The sequence below is a fragment of the Adiantum capillus-veneris genome, chromosome 5, assembly GCF_014529385.1.
Source record: "Adiantum capillus-veneris isolate H3 chromosome 5, ASM1452938v2, whole genome shotgun sequence".
Classification (NCBI taxonomy): Eukaryota; Viridiplantae; Streptophyta; class Polypodiopsida; order Polypodiales; family Pteridaceae; genus Adiantum; species Adiantum capillus-veneris.
In genome coordinates, this window is record NC_140935.1 from 63,757,499 (window position 1) to 63,784,384 (window position 26,886).

The 26,886-nt window shown below is 44.4% G+C and overlaps 1 protein-coding gene across 2 annotated transcripts in view; it reads left to right on the forward strand.

Moving 5' to 3' along the window:
• The window catches only part of LOC147457433 (uncharacterized), a 62,373-nt gene that overhangs the window by 15,545 nt on the left and 19,942 nt on the right, over positions 1 to 26,886 (forward strand). The window contains exons 2-13 of one of the 2 annotated variants that reach the window (XM_086512327.1): positions 565 to 964; positions 1,087 to 1,258; positions 1,342 to 1,481; positions 1,570 to 2,461; positions 2,557 to 2,657; positions 2,798 to 2,942; positions 3,038 to 3,106; positions 3,176 to 3,221; positions 3,347 to 3,798; positions 4,501 to 4,580; positions 4,700 to 4,835; positions 4,913 to 5,099. In XM_086512327.1, the coding sequence (XP_086368453.1) occupies positions 565 to 964; positions 1,087 to 1,258; positions 1,342 to 1,481; positions 1,570 to 2,461; positions 2,557 to 2,657; positions 2,798 to 2,942; positions 3,038 to 3,106; positions 3,176 to 3,221; positions 3,347 to 3,798; positions 4,501 to 4,580; positions 4,700 to 4,835; positions 4,913 to 5,099 (2,820 nt within the window). Of the gene's footprint in view, positions 1 to 564; positions 965 to 1,086; positions 1,259 to 1,341; positions 1,482 to 1,569; positions 2,462 to 2,556; positions 2,658 to 2,797; positions 2,943 to 3,037; positions 3,107 to 3,175; positions 3,222 to 3,346; positions 3,813 to 4,500; positions 4,581 to 4,699; positions 4,836 to 4,912; positions 5,100 to 26,886 lie in introns of those variants that run through there. The other variant, XR_015188106.1, reaches the window with a different exon arrangement.

Below are 26,886 nucleotides of genomic sequence, written 5' to 3' on the forward strand. Positions count from 1 at the left end.
CAAGTGGGGGCAGCTCTTTATATTATCCAGAAAGTAGATGTAGGGGTAGAAGTCGAGGTGGAAGCCACATGTGTAAGTTGTGACTCCCTGAAACAGCATAGCAATGGTGAGTGCAGAGCTGCTAGAGTGCTCCAAGTTGTCCTTGTTTTCCTGTTCTATCCTCGTGAGAAATGAATTACAGCTGGATAGGATACTGTGTACAGTCGATACAAAAAAAGGAAGAAAAAGAATGCATAAGTTGAAGCGTAAGCGTGTATATTGTTGTATGGAGGTATCATCATCTAAGTTCGTGTATTAGTGTAGACACATTCGCATGGATACACATACATTCACATTTTAAATATGTCAATGTAATATTTGTGCATGCATGTATGTGCATACTATTGGAAGTTAGTTTTTTTCCCCCTCTTAAATGGTTGATTTTTAACCTTGTTTGTTGATCTTTCTGTTGAAGGAAGGGGCCATATCCCTTGACATAGCTGTATTTAATACATATTTTTAAGCTAGCTATCTAGGTATGTTGCTCTTACATGTTGCTAAATGTACCATTGGGTGAATTTACAGTGACAAGCAGTTCGGTCTGGCTAAATGTTCCTGTTGCAGCAGCTTTTCTTATCCTGATACGCTATCTCTCTTTTGAGTTGGAGATACGTAGAAAGGTTCACATATCCAGTATCCCATCACATCTTTCACATTTGCTGAAAAATCAGCTTTCTTGTGATGATTTGCTGCTCTCATCAACAACATCAATTCATTGGAGAAGGAAGATTGACTCTCCGATCATAGAGGAAGCTCTTGATGGTTTTACAAGGCGTATTGTGCAAGAATTTGTCACAAATTCGTGGTACTCTGCCCTTTCGCCTGATCAAGATGTTCCTGAGCAGATTCGCCTTCTTGTCATTGACATATTTGGGGAATTGGGGCAACGAGTGAAGCGTATCAACTTGATAAATCTCGTAACTAGGTGCTTTTTAACATTGGTTGCATAGCTTTTTGAATTCTCTCTCTCTACTCGTGCAATGGTACATAGATCCTGACAAGTTCGGTAATGTAGGGTCATGTCAATGTTAACTTCATTGGGTGTAGGGATATTGTAGAGTTGGTGGGAGGTCATCTAGAGCTTTTTAGGCAAGCAAGATACAGCATCAGGCGCTTTGAGTCTCTTTCTTCTGAGGACCGCGAGAAAGAATTAAAGCTAGCTTTGTCCAAGGGGAATCAGCTGCATCCAGCACTTTCTTCACCAGATAGTGAGTGTAAGGTAACTCTTTGTGTATACCACTGTACGTTCTCTATTGATCTATCTTTTAATAATTATAAATATCATTTATGCCCTTTTGAAAGGTCCTGCAAAAACTGATGGGTGGGATGGTTGCAATTGTGTTGAGGCCACAAGATGCACAATGCGTTCTCATGAAGGGCCTAGCGAGGGAGCTTCTAGCTTGTGCAGTGCTGCGACCTGTTATGAACCTTGCGAATCCAGGGTATACATCTCTAGTGCTGCTTATTATGGAAAAATTTGTGAGAGTCGAAATTAGGGTTTCTTGTGGTTAAATTCAACCTTGTTAGCAGATTCATAAATAAAAGCATTGAGAGGGCCATAATTTCAGCTAGAGCAAAGTCAGCAGTCAAGAACAGTGGATCAGTTGCTGCCTCTGGTTTATCTAATCCAGTTTCAAGTAGAGGCTCAATTCGATCAAGTGCTGTAGCTTATGGTTCAGACGGCTCTGCTCATGGAAGACGTGAGGATTGGGGGCAGACACCTGATACTGTCAGTGAAAGGAAAAGTAGGTCTCTTGCCGGGGAGAATCTCGATAATCTTTTGGCAAAAGGTCAAGATTACAAAAAGAGAGACTTTGAAAAGGCTTCAGTGAAGCAAAGTCCAGGAACAGCATCTGCCCGGGTGAATGATTTAGCTTCTAAGCTTGAAAAGCAAGATATGCGGCCTGCTGTGAAAGACGTGTTTGTGAAACGTGGCACCTCCAAGTCTAATCAGGCTGGAGAATCAACTAGAGCAATTGCCATTCAATCACCAACAACTTCAAGAGATGTTAAGCGAGCTTTGGAGGTTTCTAAGGGTAACAAGAGACATGACAACATTGTGAATAATCAGCGGATTGAGGCTTCCAACTACACAGGAGAAGTGGTTACCAGTTCACCAGCTTCTTCATCGCTGCCTGGTACTACACAGGGTTATCTAGAGAAGCCAGTTGATGAGATTCAAGGCACTGGCATGCGCCATAGGTGCACTCACAGCTCAACCAATGGGCCAGAAAACTGGCAGAAGCCAGAGCCAGCAAATACCTCAAATAATATTTCCACTTTGGATTACTGGGATACACCAGGAATGCAAGCCTCCCTTGGAGGCAATAATTTGGATCCTGTAACTGGTTGGCTTAATGAACCTGCTGGGACGGTCGGCCAAAGTGGAGAAGTGCAATCGGCATCCAAGCTAAATTGTTGGGTAAGAAGTTTGCCACTGCATCTTCCTTTTTGCACTTAAATGAGTTTATGATAGTTTAAAGCACGGGTTTTTTGCTTGCTCGTTGTTTGTTGTAGGTGGTAGGAGCTCATCTGGAGAAAGCAGCTTCAAAGACTTTTGCTGTATATTCAATTGCAGTTACAGATACAGATAACAATACTTGGTTTGTGGAGAGAAGGTAGCATTTTTTTTGCGATTTTGAGGTTCGACTTTCCAATTAATGGTAGTAGAAGTTTCAAGTTGGTCATTTGGATAGTGTGCTTATTCACAGAGTTTACATCCTGAAGAGTACTTATATACTTTTTGATATAAAATTAGGTTTCGTAATTTTGAGCAGCTGCACCGTAAACTTCGGGACTTACCTCAATACAATCTTCAGTTGCCACCGAAAAGATTTTTGTCTTCAAGCTTGGATGAAACGTTTGTTCATGATAGATGTATTCTTTTGGACAAGTACCTAAAGGTGAGATTTTACAAATACTTTCCATAATGGCATCGTTCATTATGGTGTTCATTAAGTTTCTCAATTGAAGAGATGCTTTTTTTTGAGTGGTGAAGGATTTGCTTTCCATACCCAGCATTGCAGAGCTACATGAAGTGTGGGACTTTTTGAGCATTACGTCCAAGGTAGCATCTTTTGTTGCAACAGTTTTTGTATTGTTTGTTGATAACGTCTCACATTAATGCATCTGGCAGAACTATGCACATTCAAAGTCTCCTTCAGTGATGAAGACCTTAGCAGGTATATACTCCTAGGCATTTGGCCAACAGACATGGTATAACATTCAGAAAATTCTGGCATTGATACAGATTTGCCTTTGTCAGTATCGTTATATCTGGCTGAAATGCATGAATTGTTTTTGCCAGTTAATGTTGATGACGCAGTGGATGATATGTTTCGTCAACTGAGAGGAGTATCGGATGGTTTGCTTCGACGTGTTGGTGGTCCACCATCAGATGCAGATGAGGCCAGTCATTTCATGCTTGGAGATGGACAGAAGCAGACCATGGCACCAGAGGCACCCTCAGGGAGCTTTCTAATAGACAATGATAAGACAGATTTTTATTCGGATGAAGAATTTATAGGCCCTGGTAGTACTATAGGGGATGCAACCTACTCAGTAGATAATTGGCCTTTTGACAATGATCTACACGATGCAACTGTGAATGGTGTTTTATCACAGAGACTACTAGGCAATGACAAGAATGCACAATTGCTGGAGAAAAGAATGGAAAGAGGAGGCTCTGATGCCTTTTCAATTGATGAGTCTACTACTGGCTCTGAGACTTATGAAGAAGATCTTGCTGTTCCTCCAGAGGTACTTCATTGAAGGTCAAATTTCTCTCTGAATTTGTCAGTGACCCTTATAACTAGTCACAGTTTGCACTCATCTCATGATGTGCAAAATTTGACCCGCGAAAGAAAGAAATTATTTATAGGAAATGACCCGAGATTAAATCTTTTTACTCAAAAAAATTAGCTCAATCATCGAGCTTAAAGACAAGAGACAGTACAGCTTTGAACTAAATTTTACGAGGACATGCATGCACAGTCTCAGCTAGGTGCATGTACTTGCATCATGACTCTTGATCACTCATGCATGAGAAAACAAAAGTGGCATGATGAGCCATAATATTAAACATAACTCAAACTTACGGTCAAAGCGTAGAGCTTAAAAACAAGAGACAGTACAGCCTTGAACTAAATTTTATGAGGACATACATGCACAGTCTCAGCTACGTGCATGTACTCGCTTCATGCTTGATCACTCATGCATGAGAAAACAAAAGTGGCATGATGAGCCATAATATTAAACATAACTCAAACTTACTGTCAAAGCGTATCCTTTACATGCACTAAGTCAAGCAGGCTAGTGTCTAGGGCGAACAGAAGCTCATAGTCATGTACAAGGTCGCGATTTTCTGTTAAAATCTCTGCAGCCTTTTTTTTTGGGTGGATTCTGCATTCAATGGATCTGTTACTTTGTGTGGTTGTGAAGGCTGACTGTGTTTTGTGGCAGTGGACTCCTCCGAAGTTGACGGAGCCTTTGTTGAATCTGGTGGAGAACATCTTCCAGCTGCAGGACCGAGGTTGGATAAGGTTGTACTATGTTGGTCAGGTGGCCTTGGCGGCTAGCAGCAGTCACTTTTATGCCTACGTTAGCCATGCCTCTGCATTCAAGTTTATTTTCTGATTTTTTTCTTGTTTGTCAATTGCAGACGCCAAGGTTTTTGGATTGCAAAGCAGATCTTACAACTAGGAATGGGAGATGCTGTTGATGATTGGCTGGTCACACAAATACAGCAGCTCAGACAAGAGGATGTGGTAGCAGGATCTATAAAATCACTTCAAGAGGTGTGTGCCAGTCTTCTGCTACCTTTTCTGACATTCTATTGGCTATTACCAAATATACTCATACTCCATGTTTGCAGATTCTTTGGCCTGGTGGTGTTTTCATAACAAAGGTTCAGAAAGGTGACAATTTGGGAGCTTCAGCTGCTGGAAGTACACATAAAGTTGTTAAGCTAGCCTCTCAAAAATCGATGGATCAATCAGCTTCTTTTGAGGCTCAACTAGAGGCTGCAAGATGTGCCAAAGCTGTTCATGATTGTTTACTGGGTGAGCGTTTTCTCCAATTTTGTTATTGCATTTCATTAAGTAGGCACTCACAGAATGCGTGGGATTTAAATTCGACTTGTTAGGCAAGTCTCTTTGTTCAGCTTTTAGATGCAAGTTAAGAATAGGCCCTCAAAGATCTAAGGAGTTTGGTGGTGTGCATACTTAAGACTTATTATTTCTCCCATGTAGCGGGACAATAAAATGAACTTGTTTTTTCCCACCCATTTTCTGTTTAGTGTCTAGTCAGTGATTTGGTTTATGTTTGGTCTCATACACTAATCTCTTTTAGCAGACTCCCTGAACAAGGCTGTAAGTATGTTTGGTCCATACAGTAATCTCTTTTAGCAGACTCCGTGAACAAGGCTGTAAGTACGGAATTTTGTGTTCTTGAAGGGGGGAGGGGTTTTAACATATTTCATGTGGTTTTTAAGGCATCTAGCGCTGCATTGATAGCACACTGCCATGGCTCATGCTGTAGGAGCCTCATTCACCAAAGTGGGCTCCACTACGATGTATCGAAGCCATGACATGAGGGTAAGTTCATTACTCATTCTTGTGAGTCCTTGTGTTTGCCTCTAGGATGGAGCAGCTCAGGTGGCTTTTGCAATCCTTAGAAGGTTACCGTAGAATATTGTGAATGGGGTACTAGCCTGCCATTGATGAAAGAGCTTAATCATTTTCAATGTTACATCACCATCCTCGGTATCATCATTGAAAGCGCGAAGGAGAGGCTACCGGGAGATGTGCGATGTGAAAGAGTGCAGATTTGGGCCAGGTAGAGCCAAGCGTGAGTGCAAGAAGGAGATGGCACTGCAAATCGAAAGCAGGGAGAGAGAGAGAGCTCGTACGATTTTGGGGAAACCCACTATGTGGTTTTTGTGGCCTTCCCAGTTTTATTATAAGCGACTTTAAAAAATGTGTCCAGATTCAATGTGAACCTAGACAAAGTATAAAAATATACGTAAAGGGGTCATTTAGGGCCTTTAACCCAACAACCTCCCACTTAAAGGCATAAAGGACGCCTTTAAGCTAACCAACTCCCACCAGCTGTATGCAATGCTCATGTTGAGCCTTAGCAAGACTTTTTGGTGAGAACATGTGCAGGGTTATCCTGTGTATTGATCTTAGTCAAGGTGACTAGACCATCCTCCAATACCTGACGTATGAAGTGGTACCGCACATCTATGTGTTTGGTACGCGCATGAAACATGGCATTTTTGGCTAAATAGACAGCACTCTGGCTATCACCCAACACTGGAGTAGTAGCAGGCATGCCAAGTTCTTTTGCAAGTCTGCCTAACCAAATAGCTTCTTTTGAAGCCTCTGTGGCTGAAATGTATTCAGCCTCAGTAGTACTCAGTGCCACAATTTTCTGCAACCTAGAACACCAAGAGATTGCACCACCAACAATAGCAAATACATATCCACTGGTAGATTTCCTGGTATCTATGTCACCTGCCATGTCTGCATCACAATATCCCTGCAACTTTAAGTCACTTTTGCCATAACAAATATGCTTTGATTGTGTACCTTGCAAATATCTCAGAATGCATTTGATAGCTTCCCAATGCGCTTTTGTTAGGTGCAGCGGAATGAATGTTTGAACTTTGCTCAAGATGAGTGCTCCGAACTATGCTCAAGGTTCCTTTGTTCTTATGGAAGGGAGAGCCTTCCGTTCTTAATGTGAGAGTGCAATGATCACAAACAAGTGAATGGACACTGTGCGTGCAAGTGTATGAGATTGAGAGATAGAGAAGAGAATACGACACCAGAGACGTTGTAAAACCCTCCTCCGAAGGCCCCACTCTCTATGGCGAGAGCGGTCTACTTATGATTGCACAAATCTCTACAATGCTTTGGACTTGCCGACGATGTCGACGACGATGAGACGGGCTGAAATCTGAAAACTCTAATGGCTGAAATCGGCAAATCTTTATTTGCTGAATTCTGACTCTATGTCGGTGACGATGTCGATGGCGACGACGACGCGCTGAAAACGCAGATGCTGAAATCTGCGTTTTTCGGGCTGAATCTGTAAACCTTGCGGAAACTGACCGTGCGGTGAGGAACTGTTGCGGGAAGGTGAGATCTGCGAGGTTCGGGACTTGATCTGCGGTGTCTAATGGCTGAAAACTGAAAACGCTGGTCCTATGGCTGATTCTGTCGCGAAGATCTGCAAAAACGCCGAGGTTGATCTGCAAACCAAAAGCTGAAAACTGACCTTGCGGGGAAATCTGCTAACACTAGGAAATCTGTTGTGTTGCAGTGGGAATTTGCTAACGCTAGGGCTGATCTGCTGTCTACTGTCGCCGAGAATCTGCAAGTGCAAAAACGTTGGCTGATCTGGTGCAAATACGCTAGGCCTTATGTTGAGAGAAAACGCCAGAGTTGTCGCGGGGGTTGGTCTTGCTGAGAAGTTGCCTGTTGAGCAAGGTGCTCCTGCTGCCTCTTCTGCCAATTAGTGCTAGCCTAGGTTTGCTTATATACAAACTTACTCAATTTGCCCTACCTACTTTCCAACAAAAGTCACTTAAAAATAATAAGTGAAAAATGTCAAAAATAGGGAAAATAGGCTAAATGCACTGGAAAATTCCCCTGAAGGACTCTGATGGGAATGCTTATGATCACGCTGTGTGTAACCGAAGGATATGCATCTAATCTAAGTGTCTGGGCATGCACGGTCTGCGAACAGATTCACAAAAGTGCCAGATCACTTCCTATTCTAGACTGAATTGACTGAACTGAACCTTGATCATGCTGTAGCTTGTGCACGGACACAGAGGGTTGGATGTGTCACATGACATCCTCTCCTTTTCAAAGTGAGGTACTGGTACCAAACTGTATGGCGTCGAGAGAGATCGCCGATAGCATCCGGAATCCTGGAAGGGACTCTTTGCCGGCCCACTCTGATGTGTGGGTCGTGCGGTACTTGAACTTCATAAAGGTCTGCAACGCTTGCTTCTTTGGGCCGCGTCGAAAGCGACACAGTCTTCTATGGCTCCTTCAATGCTTCAACTTCGCCGAGTGTCATGTTTCTTTCTTCTTTAAGAATCTCCATGGTTGAAAATTCCTGAAACCATTTCCAACACAAAAACATGAACATACCCATTCCACGTAAAGTGAGTGGAAAAAACTTCTCTGCTTTTGGCATCCCTTGTAACTTTAAATATGTGAGCAGGCCTCTCACAACTCAGAGCATCTGGATGCAAAGTCTGAGTGTGAGCGCCTGCTCGCACTCTTGTACTTTGAACTCAGATTAATACAAAAAAAGAAATACCGAAAGGGGCGCAAGTCTATGGGGCCAATATCTCTAGGCACGGAACTCCGCCGGGCCAGTGTCGAATAAATTGTGAACTGTGAATTGTTTTGAAGTGGTTATTTGGTGCTTTCGTGGTAGATTCTTGACTTGGAATGTCCAAGTCTGTTACAGTGGTATTAGAGCACGGCCAATTTCTCTTCTACGGGAAATCCGGTCCCAAATTTTTTTCCACAGCACCTATAGCTTCAGGCAAAGATCAATCGACTCCCTCTGCATACGGAGATGCGGGAAGGGATCACAACAAAGATTCTGGCAAGGAGTATGGGCCGCCTCGGCCTACTCAAGCGGAGCGTCGAGAGATGGAGCGTCAACGATTGATCGACGACGCAACAAAGATGATGCTTAATTTTGCCAAGGACTCGAAAATGACAAAATATATGAGCAAGACCTCTTTGGAGGAAGTGCACGCGCAGTGGCAGAAAACCACAACACCACCCCCAAAACCGGCTCTCAAGAAACATCTTGCTCCCAAGAAGTATACAGCGAAGGAATTAGAAGAGGTGGTTGATGCACGAATTGCTCAGCTTTTTGACGCGCAAAACAAAGTTGAAAAGCACGGCAGAAAGCAAAAGAAGGGCACTGACTTCCCGGGCTATTTGGGTCGTCAGTCGACATTTGAAAAGGCAAAGAAACAGACGAAGCGTGTTCGATTTGGAGAAGTATCCAGTTCTTCTTCTTCTTCTTCTTCTTCTGATAGTTCTTCTAGCTCATCTGACTCGAGCGAAGAAGACCGAAAAGGCAAAAAGCGAAGCAAGAAGCAACGCTTTGGAAAGGGCAAGAAAAAGGCTAAGAAGTCTAAATCTCGCCCCGTGAGTGACAGTTCTACAGAGGGCTCGTCTACAGACAGTTCAGACTCTAATGACAACAACTTTTATGCAAAGAAGAAGAATTTTTATATAGCCAACCAGTATGACTTTCTGGAAGACAAAAGCAAGAAAGTTCGAGAGTTTAAGGAAGGTGGACAGTCAATTAAATCTGACACGTTTTCGGGATATAGAGATGCTTCGAAGACTTTGTCTTTTGTACAACAGTTTGACATCGCTTTCGCGGGAGGGCGTTACTCAGAGCACTCTAAGATTCTGAGAGCTGCCTCTTACTTTAAGGGGAATGCTTGAACTTGGTGGTCCACGCTTCTATTAAGCAAGACTGCGCCTGTCACAAGACGGGCACCATGTGCCAATAGAAAAGAACAGATTGAACAGACTTTTAGCACTTCATTAACAATTGAACTGAGAGAGAGAGAGAGAGAGACAACACGCGACACGGAGTGGCGGAATTCCACCCCAGAGAGTATTGGACCCAAACCTTGGCGCCCCTTTCGGTATTTCTTTGTATTGCATCAGCACAGTACAAGCCGGTACTCGAGACTCTGCACCTTCGCCAGGAACCATGCTAGAGAATGAGCCCTAACCTCATATTTATAGGCCCTTGGCCTAAAAATCAATTACAGTGAAAAGCCTTCAAACTCAAAAGCATCTGGTCCAAAAGCAAAGCTAAAAAGCTGCCAGCGTAAATCATAGAAATCCGTACAGCAGTCAACGCGAAACGCGGAAATCCGTACAGCTCGCCACATCATCATGTCAGTGCAATTTTCAAAAATTTGCCACGTCATAAGTTTGTGTGTGTGTGCGGGTCCTGCTTCATTTTAATCCTTTATGTCACTTGGGGCCCCATCGGACGGGTCCCCCATAAGCTGGTAGGACTTCTTCTTGTGTTACTTGTTCTTCTTAGGGTTTAGGCTCCTCGGCCAACATCTGCAAGTTGGCTCCATTTGTCACGTGACACATCCCAACCCTATGTGTCCGTGGACAAGGCTCAAGCTACACCACAGCAGGGTTCAGTCAGTTCAGTCAAGTCTAGATTAGCAGTGATCTGACACTTTTGTGAGTCTATTCGTAGACCGTGCATGCCCAATCACTTAGCATAGATGCATATCCTCCGGTTGCGCACAGTATGATCATCGTAATTCCCATCAGAATCCATTAGCATCAGTAAGGGGAATTTTCCAGTGCATTTAGCCTATTTTCCTATTTATTGGGATTTTCACTTATTATTTTAAGTGACTTTCCAACAAAAGTACGTAGGGCAATTTCGCTAAGTTAATATATAAGCAAACCCAAGTTAGCACTTTATGGCAGAAGAGGAGTAGGAGCTTCCCGCTAACAAGCAACTTCTCAGCAGTACCCCCCCCCACCATCAAGATCCATCGCCATCCTTGCCTAGCCTTGGCGTTTTTCCACAGCATCAGCACCGCCTTGAAGCTTCCACCTTCTGGCGCATTGTTCCCCCTTGCATGATCGCCCTACAATGCTATTTCAGCCAGCGTTTTCATTTGCAGAAAAGCCCCAGCTTCAGCAGCGTTTTTCTTCCCAAAAACGCCAGCAAGAACTCAGATTCTCCAGCGTTTTCAGTCAAATCACTAACGCTAGCCTTCATGCAGTTTTCAGCAGGGATAAAACGCAGAATTCAGCATATAGAACAGTAGCAGATCAGCCCCCATTCAGTTGCAGAAGTACCCCCAAGTTTAGCCAAGAAAACACAGCCAAAACAGTCATTTTCAGCCACCGAAACAGTCTCCGAAGTCAGCGATTAGAAGCCTACAGATTTCGGCCATCGAGTCGTCGTCGTCATCACCGTCGTCGTCATCGGCATAGTCCAACTTGCATCTGTCCATTGCATACGCATTGTACACCTTTGTGCAATCAAAGAATAGACCACTCTTGCCGACGAGAGTGGGGCGTTCGGAGGAGGGTTTTACAACCTCTTGGGTGTCGTATCTCTTCTCTCTCCTTCTCTCAGTCTCATTCACTTGCACGCACAATATCCACTCACTTTGTTCGTGATCATAGCACTCTCCATAAGACGGAAAGCTCTCTCTTTCCCTAAGAACTAAAAGGAACCTTGAGCAATAAGGATCACTAATCTTGAGAAAATACAACATTCATTCCGCTGCACCTTACATTGGTATCAGAGCTTTGGAAGTGTTCTGCATTACTCAAGGAAAGAACCACAAGATTTTTTTTTGCTTCTTGCAATCGCACAAAAGAAGGGCTTGTCCAGCCTCCCCTTGTGTCTCTTTTCACTCATTGAGAGCGGACCGTGCTCTTAGCGGCCGGCCAATCGACGTGAGGTGGGAAAAAGCAATCTTGGTGTGAGCGCAAGGCCGCCAAGGGGTGCGCCCATAGAAAAGGGTAGAACTTGGGTGAAGAGAAGATCCTTCTCCAACACGATTTGCAAGCGAAAGAAAACCTCAAGATCCCCAAGAACCCAAGTTCCTCGTGAACTTCAGAACCCAAGACCCCCAAGAACCGAAGTTCCTCGTGAACTTCAGAACCCAAGACCCCCAAGAACCCAAGTTCCTCGTGAACTCAAGAACCCCCAAGAAACCACAAGAACCCACGATTGCAGAATGGTCATCACTCGAAGCGGAATGGATACTTTGCTTGGAAGTGGTGAGCATGAGAGAGGCGAAGAAGAATTTTCCCCACCAGGAGGTTTTTCCGACCCTTCCCCATCTACGACATTGATTGCATTAACTCCAATGGAGGAGTTGGAGCTGTTGTTTATGGAACAGAATTTACAACGCAAAGCAAGAAATGCCGTAAGAATGGCAGCCATAGCGTGTGAGCGCGAGCAAGCACGCTCGGAAGCCAAAGAACGACAAGCCAAATTGGATCGTGAATTCAAAGAAATGGAACGCAGACACGCAGAAGTCGAAGCAGCAAACAAAGCAAGACAAGCAGAATTTGATCGCAAGATCAAAGCAAGAAGGGAAGAGCTCTTGCGACTCTTTTCTCAAGCTCAGGCACAGATGCAAAAGAATCGGGAAAAGGAGACTCTCAGTCTCTTCTTCTCCAAAGCATGATACACAGGATTTGCATGATTGTGTGAAGCATGATGATGATTTGAATAATGATGATAAGCCTGATGATTTGGATGCCAATGATTTGCATAATGATTTGGATGACAATGACAAGCATAATGATTTGCATGATCAAGATGTGATTTCTCACGAGCATGATGAGTTACATGAAGATGATGTGATTGTTCACAAGGATGATGTGTTAGTGTATGCTTTTTCTAGCGAAGCTAACCTCGTTGTAGATTCGATCAATCACGAAGAACCGATCTTGGCTTTCGAGTCGAGGTCCAAAGAACCCCCACAAGACGATTCAATCATTCCGGAAGAACCGATCTTGGCTCTCGAGCCTTGGTCCAAAGAACCCTCACAAGAAGTATTATGTGTTCACATGATTGATACGCACACATTGTTCGAGTGTTTCATTCGTGACGGTTTCCTGTATTTTAGTCAGCATCGTTATGTGATCCCTTTTCCTAGGCATGACATATTGTATGTTGAGCACGTTTCTCTCATGGATGAGCACGAATGTATGCGGATTGTTCATGAAAAGCTGAAAAGTTTGTATGTAAGGAAGTCCCATTCCATGTCTCTTCCTTGGCATGACACAGTTTCCGAAAGAGCACATGATAGTATGAGCACCAAGCATGGGCATTTCCATTGTGATTTCCCACAGTTGATTGATTTCGATCAAATAGAAAAGATTCGAGCGCATTGTTTGCATGTGTTTGATGAACGGGTTGTCACTCCGTCTCTATGTTCATCGACATTGCGTACACAGTCTTTAGAGAAGACAAGATTTTTTTCCTTCACTTTACATGGAATGGGTATGTTCATGGTTTTGTGTTGGAGTTGGTTTCAGGAATTTTCAGCCATGGAGATTCTTGAAGACGGAAGAAGCAGGACTCTAGACGCAGTTGACGCAAGGAAGGAGATTCAGAAGACTTTGTGTCGCTTTCGGCGCGGCCCAAAGAAGCAAGCGTTGCAGACCTTTATGAAGTTCAAGTACCGCTCGACCCACACAGCAGAGTGGGCCAGCGAAGAGTCCCTTCCAGGATTCCAGATGCTGTTGGCGATCTCCCTCGACGCCATACAATTCGGTACCAGTACCTCACTTTGAAAAGGAGGGGATGTCACGTGACACATCCCAACCCCATGTGTCCGTGGACAAGCTACACCATAGCAAGGTTCAGTCAGTTCAGTCAAGTCTAGATTAGCAGTGATCTGACACTTTTGTGAGTCTATTCGTATACCGTGCATGCCTAATCACTTAGCATATATGCATATCCTCTAGTTGCACACAACATGATCATCGGAATTCCCATCAGAATCCATTAGCATCAGTTAAGGGAATTTTCCAATGCATTTAGCCTATTTTCCTATTTATTGGGATTTTCACTTATTATTTTTAAGTGACTTTCCAACAAAAGTAGGTAGGGCAATTTTGCTAAGTTAATATATAAGCAAACCCAAGTTAGCACTTTCTGGCAGAAGAGGCAGCAGGAGCTTCCCACTCAACAGGCAACTTCTCAGCAGTACCCCCCCACCATCAAGATCCATCGCCATCCTTGCCTAGCCTTGGCGTTTTTCCACAGCATCAGCACCGCCTTGAAGCTTCCACCTTCTGGCGCATTGTTCTCCCTTGCATGATCGCCCCACAATGCCATTTCAGCCAGCGTTTTCATGTGCAGAAAAGCCCCAGCTTCAGCGGCGTTTTTCTTCCCAAAAACGCCAGCAAGAACTCAGATTCTCCAGCGTTTTCAGTCCCATCACTAACGCTAGCCTTCATGCAGTTTTCAGCAGGGATAAAACGCAGAATTCAGCATATAGAACAGTAGCAGATCAGCCCCCATTCAGTTGCAGAAGTACCCCCAAGTTTAGCCAAGAAAACGCAGCCAAAACAGTCATTTTCAGCCACCGAAACAGTCCCCGAATTCAGTGATTAGAACCCTACAGATTTCAGCCATCGAGTCGTCGTCGTCATCACCATCGTCGTCATCGGCATAGTTCAACTTGCATCTGTCCATTGCATACGCATTGTACACCTTTGTGCAATCAAAGAATAGACCACTCTCGCGGACGAGAGTGGGGCGTTCGGAGGAGGGTTTTACAACCTCTTGGGTGTCGTATCTCTTCTCTCTCCTTCTCTCAGTCTCATTCACTTGCATGCACAATATCCACTCACTTTGTTCGTGATCATAGCTGTAACAGACTTGGACACTCCAAGTCAAGAATCAATCGCGACAACGCCAAATAACCACTTCAAAACAATTTACAGATCACAATAGATTTGCACTGGCCCGGCGGAGTTCCGTGCCTAGAGATATTGGCCCCAAAGACTGGCGCCCCTTTCGGTATTTCTTTTTATATTAATCAGATCAAAGTACAAGAGAGTGGCTAGGGTTTCACTCTCAGACTCTGCGCTCAGATGCTGTGAGAAGTGAGGCCCTCACCACTAATGTAAAGGTTACAAGGGATGCCCAAAAGCAGAGCCCGAAAAGCTTCAAATCAAAAGCAATTGCTCTCTCTCTCTCTCTCTCTCACATAGAGTCAAAACTTGAAAGCAAAAGCATTCTCTCTCTCTCTTTCTCATATTGTAGAGAAAAAGCAAAATTTGCGTCGCTCATCATTTTCTAAAAAAAATAAAATAAAATAAAATAAAATAAATAAATAAATAAATAAATAAATAAATATTTTAAAAGCCTCCGCGATTTTCAAAAAGCCACGTCATCACTTTGTGACAATAGCACTCTCCATAAGACGGAAAGCTCTCTCTTTCCCTAAGAACTAAAAGGAACCTTGAGCAATAAGGATCACTAATCTTGAGAAAATACAACATTCCGCTGCACCTTACACCATTCTTTAGGCCTTTGACAGGTCAGTAGTTTTTACATCTCCCCTTCTTGAAAGAGAGTAATCGTCTGCGATTACGGCATATTTGCAAAACAACTCAAGTTAGCTCAAAAAAATTTTCGAGCGTCATTCTGAGGGACAATCAATATGCTCTTTTTGTTAAGGAGTTAGCTTCTCCTTTCCGTTGTTTTGATCAAGGAGTTAGCTTCTCTTCTCGTCCATATCAGAACTCTTGATATTCCGGCGTAGTAAAATTAGCCATCACACCTAGACCGTACTGATCTTCCACGGGTGTCTTGATGCACTAAAATTACGTACCTAGGCAATCTCATCCAATTAGGAATATTTAGTAATTGGCACATCACAGTGCAACACAAATGCTCACATATGCACGTTACAAGACACAACAAACAGCCCGCTGAGCACTCCCCCGAGACAAACGGTCTACGGTATGAAGCTACTCAACGACTACCTCGTCACTCCCCTCGCAAATAACCTAAAAAGGTCCGGGCCATGAGCTTAGAGGATTGTACAACCAAACGCTCCCCAGACCGCAGTCTGCGTCGCTCGGAGGTTGAAGCATACAACCAAATGCTCCCCAGCCATCGGCCTTCATCATTCGGAGGTTTTCTAGCATACAACGAAATGCTCCCCAGGCATCGGCCTGCGTCGTTCCGAGGTTCAAATAATACCAAAACAGTATTTCTCACTTCTCCACCCGAGAGTAAAAATCACCAATCAATGAAACCAGTATTGAAACCAGAGTCAAACATTTCAAATCGGCACCAAGACAGGTTTAAAACAAATAGCATCCATTTCAAACAAAGTTCAAACAATACTTTCTCAAACAATGTTCAAAAGTATCTAACTAGAAAACAACTAGAGAGGTAATTCAAGGTTTTGTTCGGACAACCGAACTTTGAGGACAACGGGCTTGCCCTTCTGCATCACGGTGATGGTTCGGTTCCAGACATGGAGAGTTGCATCATTCTTGTCGTGCCAGGCATGCCCAAGAGAACGTTGCAATTGCCAACTTCATAATGTGGAAATCGGCTTTTCCATGATAATCTTGTATAGTCACTGGAAGTGCACCAATGAGCGGTACCACTTTCTGAGTTTGCCCCGTGGCTAGCTCAGCTTCAATTTCTCCACCCTCTGCATCATAATCAAAGTGCATCTGCTTTAAGAATTCTGGATGGATGAAGTTCTCCATAGCTTCGGGGTCAAAGAAAATAAGGGCTTTCAAGCCGCTGACTTTTCCATAAGCTCTGCATAATTCATTAAAACTCTCGAGGTGTATACCATAAATATCGGGTACTAGTCCAATAGCAGGTCTAGCCTTCTTGGCCAGAGGTGGCCACGGGGATCTGTGTGTTGTGGGAGCAGAAGGTTGCACTGAGGACGTCGAGGCTCGCTCAGGACATGTATTGAACGTATGCCCTGTTTGGAAACAAAAAGCATCGGCCTTCTTGTAACAAGGCGTCTCGTTGATGTTGTGTCAGACGAGGCCGTTGAGGTTGGTTTTCACGGGATTCTCGAGAATTTGTTCGTTGTTGCCGGGAGTTCTAATTAGTGGCCGGAGGTTCTTCTGTAATAAACTCCAACTTTCCTTTCATGAGCTTGTAGCCGACCGCGGCATGGTCATAAGCTCTTGCATGGTAGAGACTTGCTTGGAGAGACAATATTCTTGCAATGGTGATGGTAGTCCAATGGTTGTAGCACTCGCACTGGTCCTCCAAGGGAATGAAGTTAAAGGACACCGGAAGGTACATGTCGAGAAACCTTTGGTTATAGTCGTCCATGGTTTCGGTGGCAAGCATTTTCAAGTTGCCCCACTCTGCCAAAATCCGGACTTTAAACATCGAAGTCATGTAACTACGTGCAAAAACTGTCTTGAAAGCTTGCCAGGTCCTTGGAGCATGCGGTTATGTCGCGATTGAACTCCACCATTGTAAGGTGCAGCGGAAGTGAATGTTGAACTTTGCTCAAGATGAGTGCTCCGAACTGTGCTCAAGGGTTCCTTTAACTTACGGAAGGGAGAGCCTTCCGTTCCTTTAGTGAGAGAGTGCAATGGACACAAAAAAAGTGAATGGACACTGTGAATGGAAGTGCATGAGACTGAGAGATAGAGAAGAGAATACCACACCAGAGACGTAAAAACCCTTCTCCGAAGGCCCCACTCTCTATGGCGAGAGCGGTCTACTTATGATTGCACAAATCTCTACAATGCTTGGACTTGCCGACAATGTCGACGACGATGAGGACGACGATGAGACGGGCTGAAATCTGAAAATGCTAAGGGGCTGAAATCTGCAAATCTTTATCTGCTGAATTCTGACTCTATGTCGGTGACGATGTCGATCACGACGATGCGACGACGACACGCTGAAAACGCAGATGCTGAAATCTGTGTTTTACTGGCTGAATCTGTAAACCTTGGGGAATCGGACCGTGCGACGAGGATTTGCTGCGGGAAGGTGAGATCAGCGAGGTTCGGGGGTTGTTCTGCTGTGTCTAAAGGCTGAAAACTGAAATTGTGATGCTTCCTGGTGTTCCGTTGCGGTGAAACTGCAAAACGCTATGCTGATGCAAAAACGCTAGGGCTGAAAACTGTTTTCTGCGGTTGCCGGTGGCCTTGCAATGCAAAAAACGCTAGGCTGATTTGCTGTGGTTTGGTCGCCAAGCTGACGCAGAAGCAAAACGCTAGGTTGATCTTGTCCAAAACTCTAGGGCATTGCTGGGGATGCAAAAACGCTAGGCCATCTGGGGGTGTCGTGTTGAGAAGTTGCTTGTTGAGCAAGGTGCTCTTGCTCCCTCTTCTGCCAGAAAGTGCTAGCGCTAGGTTTCTATATATACGAAATTAGCAAAATTGCCCTACCTAGTTTCCAAGAAAAGTCACTTAAAAAGTGAAAAATGTCAAAAATAGGGAAAATAGGTCTATGCACTGTAAAAATTCTCCTGATGGGTTCTTATGGAAATATGATGATCATGCTGTGTGCAACTAGAGGATATGCATCTAATCTAAGTGTCTGGACATGCACGGTCTGCAAACAGACTCACAAAAGTGCCAGATCACTTCCTATTCTAGAGTGACTTGATTGAATTGAACCTTGGTCATGCTGTAGCTTGTCCACGGACACATAGGGTTGGATGTGTCACATGACATCCCCTCCTTTTCAAAGTGAGGCACTGGTACCAAACTGTATGGCGTCGAGGGAGATCGCCAACAATGTCGGGAATCCTGTGAAGGACTCGTCGCCGGCCCACTCTGATGTACGGGTCGTGTGATACTTGAACTTCATAAAGGTCTACAATGCTTATTTCTTTGGGCCGCGCCGAAAGCGACACAAAGTTATCTGTCGCTCCTTCAATGCTTCAACTTCGTCTATAGTCATGCGTCTACCTTCTTCAAGAATCTCTGAGGTTGAAAATTCCTGAAACCACTTCCAACACAAAAACATGAACATACCTATTCCATGTAAAGTGACTGGAAAAAATTTCGTCTTCTCAAAGACTATGCATGCAATGTAGAGGAACAAATAGACGGAGTGCCAAACCGTTCACCACACACGCAAACAATGAGATCGAATCTTTCTCTTTTGATCTAAATCAATCAACTGTGGCAATTCACAACGGAAATGCCCATGCTTGGTGCTCATTCTCTCTTGTGTCTTTCTACAACTATGTCGTTCCAAGGAAGAGACATGGAATGTGACTTCCTTGAATGCATACTTTTTAGCTTTTCATGAAAAATCCGCATATATCCGTGCTCATTCTTGAGTGAAACGTGCTCAACGTACAATATGTCATGCCTAGGAAAAGGGATCACATAAAGACGCTGACTAAAATACAAGAAACGATCACGAATGAAACACTCAAATAATGCGTGTTGACAAATCATTCAAACACATAGTACTTCCTGTAAGGGTTCTTTGGACTTAGGCTCGAGAGCCAAGATCGGTTCTTCGTGATCGATCGATCTTCCTGTGGGGGTTCTGTGGACCTCGACTCGAAAGCCAAGATCGGTTCTTCGTGATTGATCAAATCTGCAATGAGGTTAGCTTCACTAGAAAAAGTGTCAACTAAACCGTCATCCTTGTGAACAATCACATCATCTTCTTGCAAATCATCATGCTTGTGAGAAATCACATCTTGGTCATGCAAATCATGATGCTTATCATCATGCTTGTCATTATCATTCAAATCATCATGCAAATCCTGTGTGTCATGCTTGGGAGAAGAAAAGACTAAGAGAGTCTTCTTTTCGTGAATCTCTTTAATCTTTGCCTGCACATTAGAAATGAGAGAGGAAGAATGAACAACGTGCTTGCATCCAATTTTGTTTTTCTTTCTGCGTACTTGCGATCAAATTCTTTGGCCCCCAAGCGTAATTGTTTGCGCTCACGCTCCATGGCTACCATTCTTGCCTCGTGCCACGTTGTCATCATATCCATCATCGTCTTGCACCAAGCCTCCATAGGATCTGGTGCAATCCTTGGCGTAGATGGGGAAGGGGGAGGGTCAGAAAAACCTCCTGGTGGGGAAAACTCTTCTTCGCCACGCCCATGCTCACCACCTTCACGTGAAGTATCCATTCCGCTTCAGGTGATGACCATCCACTGAAGTCGTGGGTTCTTAAGTTCACGAGGAACTTGGGTTCTTGTAGGTCTTGGGTCCTTGGGGGTCTTGAGGTTCTTGCGGGTCTTGGGTTCTTGAGGGCCTTGAGGTTCTTGAGTTCTTCTTTAGCATGGAATCTGTGTTAGAGAAGGATCTTCTCTTCACCCAAGTTCAGCTCTTTTCCGCAGGCGCACCCCTTGGCGGCCTTTCGTTCACACCAAGGTTGCTTTTTCCCACCACACGTTGATTGGCCGGCCTCTAAGTGCATGGTCCGCTCTCAATGAGTGAAAAGAGGCACAAGGGGAGGCCGGACAAGCCCTTCTTTCTTGGGTTTCTTGTCACTCTTCAAAAACACGGTTAGGAATCGACACGCCTAAGCGAACTTGGGTTCGTGCGACCTCAACAAGCAAAAAAAATTATGTGGTTCTTGTGGTTCTTTCCTTGAGTGATACAGAACATTGCCAAAACTCTGATACCAATGTAAGGTGCAACGGAAGTGAATGTTGAACTTTGCTCAAGATGAGTGCTCCGAACTGTGCTCAAGGGTTCCTTTTACTTACGGAAGGGAGAGCCTTCCGTTCCTTTAGTGAGAGAGTGCAATGGACACAAAAAAAGTGAATGGACACTGTGAATGGAAGTGCATGAGACTGAGAGATAGAGAAGAGAATACGACACCAGAGACGTTGTAAAACCCTCCTCCGAAGGCCCCACTCTCTATAGCGAGAGCGGTCTACTTATGATTTCACAAATCTCTACAATGCTTGGACTTGCCAACGATGTCGACGACGATGAGGACGACGACGAGACGGGCTGAAATCTGAAAATACTAAGGGGCTGAAATCTGCAAATCTTTATTTACTGAATTCTGACTCTTATGTCGGTGACGATGTCGATGAGGACGATGCGACGACGACGCGCTGAAAACGCAGATGCTGAAATCTGCGTTTTCCAGGCTGAATCTGTAAACCTTGGGGAATCGGACCGTGCGACGAGGATCTGTTGTGGGAAGGTGAGATCTGCGAGGTTCTGGGTTGTTCTGCTGTGTCTAAAGGCTGAAAACTGAAAACGCTGATGCTTCCTGGTGTTCCGTTGCAGTGAAATTGCAAAACGCTATGCTGATGCAAAAACGCTAGGGGTCTTCTGCTGCTGCCGGCGGCCTTGCAATGCAAAACGCTAGGTTGATCTGCTGTGGTTTGGTCGCCAAGCTGATGCAGAAGCAAAACGCTAGGCTAATCTTGTCCAAAATGCTAGGTCATTGCTGGGGATGCAAAAACGCTAGGCCATCTGGGGGTGTCCCGCTGAGAAGTTGCCTGTTGACCAAGGTGCTCCTGCTGCCTCTTCTGCGAGAAAGTGCTAGCGCTAGGTTTCTATATATACAAACTTAGCAAAATTGCCCTACCTAGTTTCCAACAAAAGTCACTTAAAAAGTGAAAAATGTCAAAAATAGGGAAAATAGGTCTATGCACTGTAAAAATGCTCCTGATGGGTTCTTATGGAAATCTGATGATCATGCTGTGTGCAACCAGAGGATATACATCTAATCTAAGTGTTTGGACATGCACGGTTTGCAAACAGACTCACAAAAGTGCCAGATCACTTCCTATTCTAGAGTGACTTGATTGAACTGAACCCTGGTCATGCTGTAGCTTGTCCACGGACACATAGGGTTGGATGTGTCACGTGACAACCATTGCATGGCATTATCTTTAAGAAATCCTGCTACTCGAGAAATCTTGGATTCTTCTGTATAGTTCCCTAAAGGATAGATGTTGTCGAACTGCTGTAGGAACTGCAATGCTTTCTTGCGATCTTTCACCCCGAAAAAAGTGAAAAATTTGACTGTCGTGCCGCCATCTTTAAAATCTTTGGGTTGGTTAGGCGCATATCCCGGGTATGGATAATAATGGTATCCAAGTGGGCTCCAACCATTGTTGCATGGTGGTTGCGGTGGTGGTGGAGGTGGGGGCAATGGCGGTGGCAAAGGTGGTTGCACTGGATTGGGTCAGATGGTTACACCATATTCTTGAAAACTCCCCAGACTGTTGAGAAGATTGCCGGTTGGAAGCTCTCGTACTTTCTGGTGCCGGAGGAGGAGATACCGCCTGGAGCATTAGAGGGGGTAACATGTAGCTCAAAAATTGTTGAAAACTTTGCAGCATCAGAAGATTCTGCTGAGGATGCCGCGAAAGAATGTCGTGAAGCTCGTTGAGCAGAAACTGCAAATATTCTGCTGAATCCATGAATTCCAAATCTTGGGTTCTTTATGGCTTATGCCCTGTAAGACACTGCGATGAAGACGGGAGCGCGCCCGATGCGCGATGAAGTAAGGGTGGGAGTGACTATATTAAGCCCGGGTTGGTGGGCCAAGAAACCTCCAATAAAATTCCAATAGCTCTGTCTGCTCTTTTGTGGGACCAGTATGCTTTCAGACAAGCACACGCTTGATGCTCTGATACCAGTGGGCCAAGAAACCTCCAATAAAATTCCAATAGCTCTGTCTGCTCTTTTGTGGGACCAGTATGCTTTCAGACAAGCACACGCTTGATGCTCTGATACCAATGTCACAAGACAGGCACCATGCGCCAATAGAAAAGAACAGACTTTTAGCACTTCATTAACAATTGAATTGAGAGAGAGAGAGAGACAACACGCGACACGGAGTGGCGGAATTCCACCCCAGAGAGTATTGGCCCCAAACCTTGGCGCCCTTTTTGGTATTTCTTTATATTGCATCAACATAGTACAAGCCAGTACTCGAGACTCTGCACCTTCGCCAAGAAGCATGCCAGAGAACGAGCCCTAACCTCATATTTAAAGGCCCTTGGCCTAAAAAGCAATTACAGTGAAAAGCCTTCAAACTCAAAAGCATCTGGTCCAAAAGCAAAGCCAAAAAACTGTCAGCGTAAATAATGGAAATCCGTACAGCAGTCAACGGAAACGCGGAAATCCGTACAGCTTGCCACGTCATCATGTCAATGCAATTTTTGGAAATTTGCCACGTTATAAGTTTGTGTGTGTGTGCGGGTCCTGCTTTATTTTAACCCTTTATGTCACTTGGGGCCCCATCGGACGGGGTCCCCATAAGTTGGTAGGACCAACAGTTTGTTATAGCGCCAGTTAAATGGTTGAAATTGAAGAGGCTTTTTATTTCTTCATGGTTGACTCGAGAGTATGGACGTAATATACGAACTGCTTGGAACCATCTTCGGATGACCAAGAAAGATACAGTGGACGCTTATTGCGAGAGATTCTGGAGCTCTTTTCTACCCGTCTCTTCATTTAAGAAGATCTCGTTCAAAGAATAGATTGAGCGGTTTACCTTGGGTCTACCTACAGAGATCCGAGATCACTGCTTGGAATAGAAGTCAACTTCTATTTAGGAGTTGATGAGTCATGCGAAACGGGGTTTTGGCAATCCACTCTGACAGTCTGACTTACCCCACCGATGAGATCATGACACAAAGAGCTGAACAAACTTCGACAAATGAAAGTAAAAAGAGAAAGAGCAACTTAGAAAAGAAAGATGCGCGACCCAAGCTTACTCCTCAGGAGCGGGCTCGCTTCATCAGGGAGGAGAAGTGCTTTGGATGCGGGGAAACTGGACATATCTCCGCGAAGTGCCCTAAAAAGGCACAGAAAGAACAGAATGACAAGGACGACGAAAGGCTTGAGAGTTCGAGAGTAGCTGAAAAACGTGGAAGAAAAGGCAAGATGAAAACAAGACTGTTTCTAGATTGCGTGGGTACTGATCCCAACACGTTAAATGAGAGTATAGAACTTTGTCGAGCTTGGGGCAAAGTGAAAGACCAAGAGGCCCTGATCTTCTTTGATGGAGGAGCCAAGGCTAACTTCATTTCACCGGAATTGGCGGCGCGGCTCGAGATCACTCCCGATCGGATGGGACCACTTGCGGAGGCTGTTCTAGCGGCACCTGGGAGGGACGTAGCCATTACACCTGTCATTGCCAAACTTTGGAGCATGACTTTCAAGATAAAGTCCATTGCAATGTCTTCCCATGGCCTATCAGGGATCGACAATGGCTGCAACAATCCCGGTTGCTTTTGCCTATCAAATTTGATTTTTTGGCGTACTAAGCATGATCTTACAAATGTGTCAACATCTTGACGTAAAGCTGGCCAATAGAAGAATGCCTCAACCCCTTTCCCATTCCACGATGCCCAGCATATGGTGGAGCATGACTTTCCATCAATATAATGTTTATGATGTTGCCCATCAACAAGCTGATCATAAATTCTTGTAAAATCTGAATCTTCAGCATATTGTGTCTTCATTTCGTCTAGTTCACAATGGTATGGAATTGACAATGCCGAAATTTGTGGCTCTCGTGAGTCGTGACAACGCATTAGACACCACGATCTTTTTCCCTTCCACACACACAATCTGAAAATGGAACATTGACAAGATGTTTGCCCATCGCATGTGTTTCTTAGACAACTTCGTTTGTGCGAGAATGTATTGCAAGGTTTGATGATCTGTTTGGACAACAAAATTAACCCCTAGCAGATAGTGTTTTCAACTGGTGAGAGTGTGAATTATTGCCAACAGTTCTTTCTCATAAATTTGCAAGTTCTTTTCGGTCTTCAAAAGAATTTTGCTCTCATATGCGATTACTCGACCATTCTGCATTAGAACTGCACCAAGGCTGTGGCCATATGCATCACACTGAACCACAAAAGGTTTCGAAAGATCTGGCAAAATGATTACCGGATGTAAAGTCAGCTTCTCTTTCAAGTGTTTGATGGCTAGAATTTCCTTGCTTGTCCACTTGAACAACGGCTCAGTCATGCCTTTGTCGGAGCGGCGGCGAGCCTGTAAAGTGTATGTCGGAGCCTGTAAATCTTGTGTAGGAGCCTGTAGGAACTCTTGCATCCTTGGATTGTTGGCCAACTATTGAAACATTTCCATGCAGCTACGGGGTTGAGCTCTAAACAACCTATCCTCTTCTTGAAGAGTTGAAGGAACTTTCTCTGTGCCATGTGAGGAAGATTTTCTTGCAGTTAGGTGTGAAACCCTAAACCCACAGAAAAACACAGCAGGCTGTAATTCTCTATTTTGGATCGTTTTGGGCGGAGCGAAGACGTCTATGCATGTCCCAAGAGCTCCCGCATGCAATGGGATAGTCCCCCTTGTGATTTGGACGAGCTTTCACGCGAGAAAACTCTCCAAATTTGCAATCTTTTGCGATGGAACTGTGCGTACCTGTGGGGGATTAGCAATTAGCTAATCCGATTTCTATTCAGAAGGCGCTTGCCTTGGCAAACGCGCACGAACTGTCACAAAGTGATGACGTGGCGGACAATAGAAACCCTAATTTTTGCCAGAAACCCTAATTTCCGAAAATCGCGAAGGTTGAAATTTTTATTTTTATTTTTTTCGAAAATGATGAGCGACGCGAATTTTGCTTTTTTTTTTTATAAAAAAAAAGAGAAAAGACTCTCTAAGAGAGAGACTGATGCTTTTTATTTTAAAAGCTTTTGGGGCTCTGCTTTTGGGCATCCCTTGTATCTTTAAATAAGTGGTGAGGGCTTCACTTCTCAGAGCATCTGGACGTAGAGTCTGAGAGCGAAACCCTAACCACTCTCTTGTACTTTGATGATTGATTAATATAAAAAGAAATACCGAAAGGGGTGCCAGTCTTTGGGGCCAATATCTCTAGGCACGGAACTCCACCGGACCAGTGCAAATCTACTGTGATCTGTGAATTGTTTTGAAGTGGTTATTTGGTGCTGTCGCGGTTGATTCTTGACTTGGAGTGTCCAAGTCTGTTACAGTGGTATCAGAGCACGACCGATTTCTCTTCTACGGGAAATCCGATCCCCGAATTTTTTTTCCGCGGCACCTATGGGCCATGGCTTCAGGCAATGATCAGTCGACTCCCTCTGCATCTGGAGATGCGGGCAGGGATCACAACGAAGATTCCGGCAGAGAGTATGGCCCGCCTTAGCCTACTTAGGTGGAGCGGCGAGAGATGGAGCGTCGCAAGTTGATCGGCGATGCAACAAAGATGATGCTCAATTTTGCCAAGGACTCGAAGATGGCAAAATATATGAACCAGACCTCTTTGGAAGAGGTACAGATGGAGTGGCAGAGGACCACAACACCACTCCCGAAACCCGCTCTCAAGAAACCTTCTGCCTCCAAGAAAATATACGGAAAAGGAACTGGAGAACGTGGTTGATACACGGATTGCTCAGCTTTTTGACGCGCAAAAGAAAGCCAAAAAGCACGGCAAAAAAGCAGAAGAAAAGCACTGACTTTCCGGGTTATTTGGGTCGTCAGTCGACTTTTGACAAGGCAAAGAAACAGAAGAAGCGTGTTTGATTTGAAGGAGTACCCAGTTCTTCTTCTTCTTCTTCTGGTAGTTCTTCTAGCTCCTCGGATTCGAGCGAAGAAGACAGAAAAGGTAAAAAGTGAAGCAAGAAACAAAGCTTCGGAAAGGGCAAGAAAAAGGCGAAGAAGGCTACATCTCGCCCAGAGACTGACAGTTCTACTGAGGACTCGTCTACAGACAGCTCAGATTCCGATGACGGATAGTTTTATGTGAACAAGAAGAATTTTTACAAAGCCAACCAGTATGACTTTCTCGAAGATTAAAGCAAGAAAGTCCGAGAGTTTAAGGAAGGTGGCCACTCTATCAAGTTTGATACTTTTTAGGATACTCAGATGCTTCGAAGGCTTTGTCTTTTATATAGCAGTTTGACATCGCTTTCGCGGGAGGACGCTATTCAGAGCACTCCAAGATTCGGAGAGCTACCTCTTACCTTAAGGGGAATGCTCGTACTTGGTGGTCCACGCTTCTTTTAACAAGAGTGCGCCAATTAAATGGCTGAAATTTAAGAAGCTTTTTACTTCTTCTTGGTTGACGCAAGAATATGAACGAGATGTACGAGTTGCTTGGAACCATCTTCGGACGACCAAGAAAGATACAATCAATGCTTATTGTGAAAGATTCTGGAGCTCTTTTCTACCCGCCTCTTCATTCAAGAAGATCTCGTTCAGAGAACAGATTGAGCGGTTTACCTTGGGTCTACCTACAGAGATCCGAGATCATTGCTTGGAATAGAAGTTAGCTTCTATTCAGGAGTTGATGAGTCATGCGAAGCGGGGCTTTGCTATTC